Below are 2,500 nucleotides of genomic sequence, written 5' to 3' on the forward strand. Positions count from 1 at the left end.
TTGTGTAGCTTAGCAGAGATCAGAGTCTTTTCTTGCTGTCAATACAAATAATAACAAATAACACAACCATCATATTCCCCTTTTACAAAAATAAGTAAATAAATAAATAGATACATAAAATAATAAAATAAGTAATAGTTCCACCTTGCCTATCATTAAAAATCAATAAACAAGGAAATGTAAGCACACTCCACCTACACAAATAAATACCCAAGCTTCACTTGCCTCACACACCAACACAAATAAATACCCAAGCTTCACTTGCCTCACACACCAACACACACACACACACACACACACACACACACACACACACACACACACACACACACACACACACACTTGGGCACCCAAACTTTAACTGTGAGAAGCTTCAACTCACCTCCCAGGCAACAGCCACACACCCCGACACCCTAACCCACATTCAGGGACTCGGGGTGCACCAGGATGGGCTGGGAGGACCTGAAGACGCAGCCGTAGCATGAATATACCCTAACGCAGCCCCGGAAGCTCAGGACGTACCAGGGAGAGACTGTGAACGCGACATTCTCATTCTAACGGCCCGTTTTCATGTTGTTGCAGAAGGGTTTCTTCAGAGTGGCTGTCTTGACGACCTGAAAGCCTTCCTTGCTGCCAGAAGTGGAGGACTTCCAGTACTTAGGGCTGCAAATGGGCAGCCACGAGCCCCTTCACACTCCAGGGGCCTCCCAAACTGACCGTGGACGGCAGGGTGACCGAGGGGCCGGGGCGTGCCGTGACAAGACCTGAGGGAAGCAGGGGGTGGTGTTAGACTGGTGGTGGGGACATTAGGGCACAAGGGAATTGGGAGTGGCTTAGTACATTAAAGAGGAATGGTATTTGGGGAGGCTATGAGATACAAGTTAATAAATACAAGTGAACACAAGTGAATACCAGTGAATATCTAACTAAATTTTACATAATAAGAGCTTTAAATCCTGACAAACTTGAATTTAGGGATGCAACTCAGGAAGGTTATGCAATACAGGGTAATATAAGTGAATACAAGTAAATTTCACACAACAGCAGACCTTTCAATCCTCACTAAGTTCTAACCTAACTATACAATTGAGAGGGAAAAATTTCTTGTATCAAAAGGAAAGAGAAGGAAGGTGTGATCGAGTTCCTCGTCTGTAGGCTGATTTGTTCCTCCTCTTCCTCCTTATTTCCCTTATTTCTTGTCCTCTTCCTCTTCCTCCTCTTACTGCTAGTCTTGTCTCCTTCCATCATTCATCTCTTCTTTCCCTCACTGCCTCTTTATCTTACAAAACTCCTATTCCTGTCTTCCACCTTTATCACCTCTCCTCCTCCTCCTCCACAGAGACACTCACTGACATAGTACTCCACAGCCTCTATGTCCCTGCAGAAGTGCTCCAGGTCAGCCGCCAGTTTGGGGTCACCAGCCAGGTCAAGGAAGGAGGTGAAGGGCTGCATGCTAAACCTCCTGCGGTACGCGTAGAGCCCCTGGAACCTCAGCTGGCAGCCGTTTTCATTCACCTCCTCCAGCACTGGGTAGAGAGCGTGTGTGTGGTTCCTTGATGTCAGCTGTGAGGGGAGAGAGAGTGTGTGAGTGGTGGTGTGCTTGGTAGGGCAGAGGGAGTCATACATATGTGTCTGGGAGGTACTGTGCATCTCCTGTTTATCTAACCATCCATCCATTCATCCACCTTACTGCTCACCTCTCTCACTCACTCCACCCTTCTAATTTCAAACTTGCCTTCCAAAACAAACCTTCACTTCCATTTCCTCCACCTTACCAAAATATCTCATTATCTAACCTTCCATCTTACTAGTCACCTCTCTCTCTCTCTCTCCCTCTCTCTCCTCACTGATGACAATCATGACAGTAAGGCGGGCAGTCTGGTAGAGGCAGTTGTCATCCCAAGATTTGGGTGAATCTTGAGCAGCTCATCACACACACAGTTGTGCTCCCTCATCCAGATGGTGGAGTATGCCTGCAGGAGGAAAGGTGGACTTACTGGTGGGGAAAACAGATGAAGGTACTCGTGGGGAAGTGAAAGGCTGGATAGGGAGGAACAAACAGTGACAGGGAAATTTAAAAGCTGGATAGGAATAAAGAAAGACTGACAATAAGAAATTGACAGGGAAATTTAAAGGCTGGATAGGAATAAAGAAAGACTGACAGAAAATTTAAAGCAATGACCTTAAGGAAAATTTTACGGGGAAATTTTAAATCCCGAGGGAAGAGAAAACAAGACTTACTTGCTGGGAAATTAATACGTAAGAAGAAAAGTGTCTTGAAACCTCCCTTGTGAAAGAGTTCAAGGTGGAAGAAGGAGGAAATACAGAAGCAGGCAGGGAGTTTCAGAGTTTACCAATAAAAGGGATGAATGACTGAGAATACTGGTTAACTCTTGTATTTGGGATGCGGACGGAATAGGGGTGAGAAATAAGTGCAGTGAATTGAAACCACAAAGAGAAGGAAATACAGAAGCAGGGAGGGAGTTCCAGAGTTTGCCAG

At 45.6% G+C, this 2,500-nt stretch overlaps 1 protein-coding gene across 8 annotated transcripts in view; it reads right to left on the bottom strand.

Annotated features, from left to right (window-relative positions):
- LOC135112392 (prostaglandin G/H synthase 2-like) overlaps window positions 1-2,500 on the bottom strand; it is a 15,800-nt gene that overhangs the window by 11,020 nt on the left and 2,280 nt on the right. For 3 of the 8 annotated variants that reach the window (XM_064026820.1, XM_064026819.1, XM_064026818.1), the window contains exons 2-4: window positions 1,816-1,973; window positions 1,350-1,563; window positions 383-764 (exon numbers count right to left, since the gene is read on the bottom strand). In XM_064026820.1, the coding sequence (XP_063882890.1) occupies window positions 658-764; window positions 1,350-1,563; window positions 1,816-1,860 (366 nt within the window). In that variant the 5' untranslated portion in view covers window positions 1,861-1,973 and the 3' untranslated portion in view covers window positions 383-657. Of the gene's footprint in view, window positions 1-382; window positions 765-1,349; window positions 1,564-1,697; window positions 1,974-2,500 lie in introns of all 8 variants that reach the window. The other 5 variants (XR_010274333.1, XR_010274331.1, XR_010274332.1 and 2 more) reach the window with 5 other exon arrangements.

Source organism: Scylla paramamosain, chromosome 23 (genome assembly GCF_035594125.1).
Source record: "Scylla paramamosain isolate STU-SP2022 chromosome 23, ASM3559412v1, whole genome shotgun sequence".
Lineage (NCBI taxonomy): Eukaryota > Metazoa > Arthropoda > Malacostraca > Decapoda > Portunidae > Scylla > Scylla paramamosain.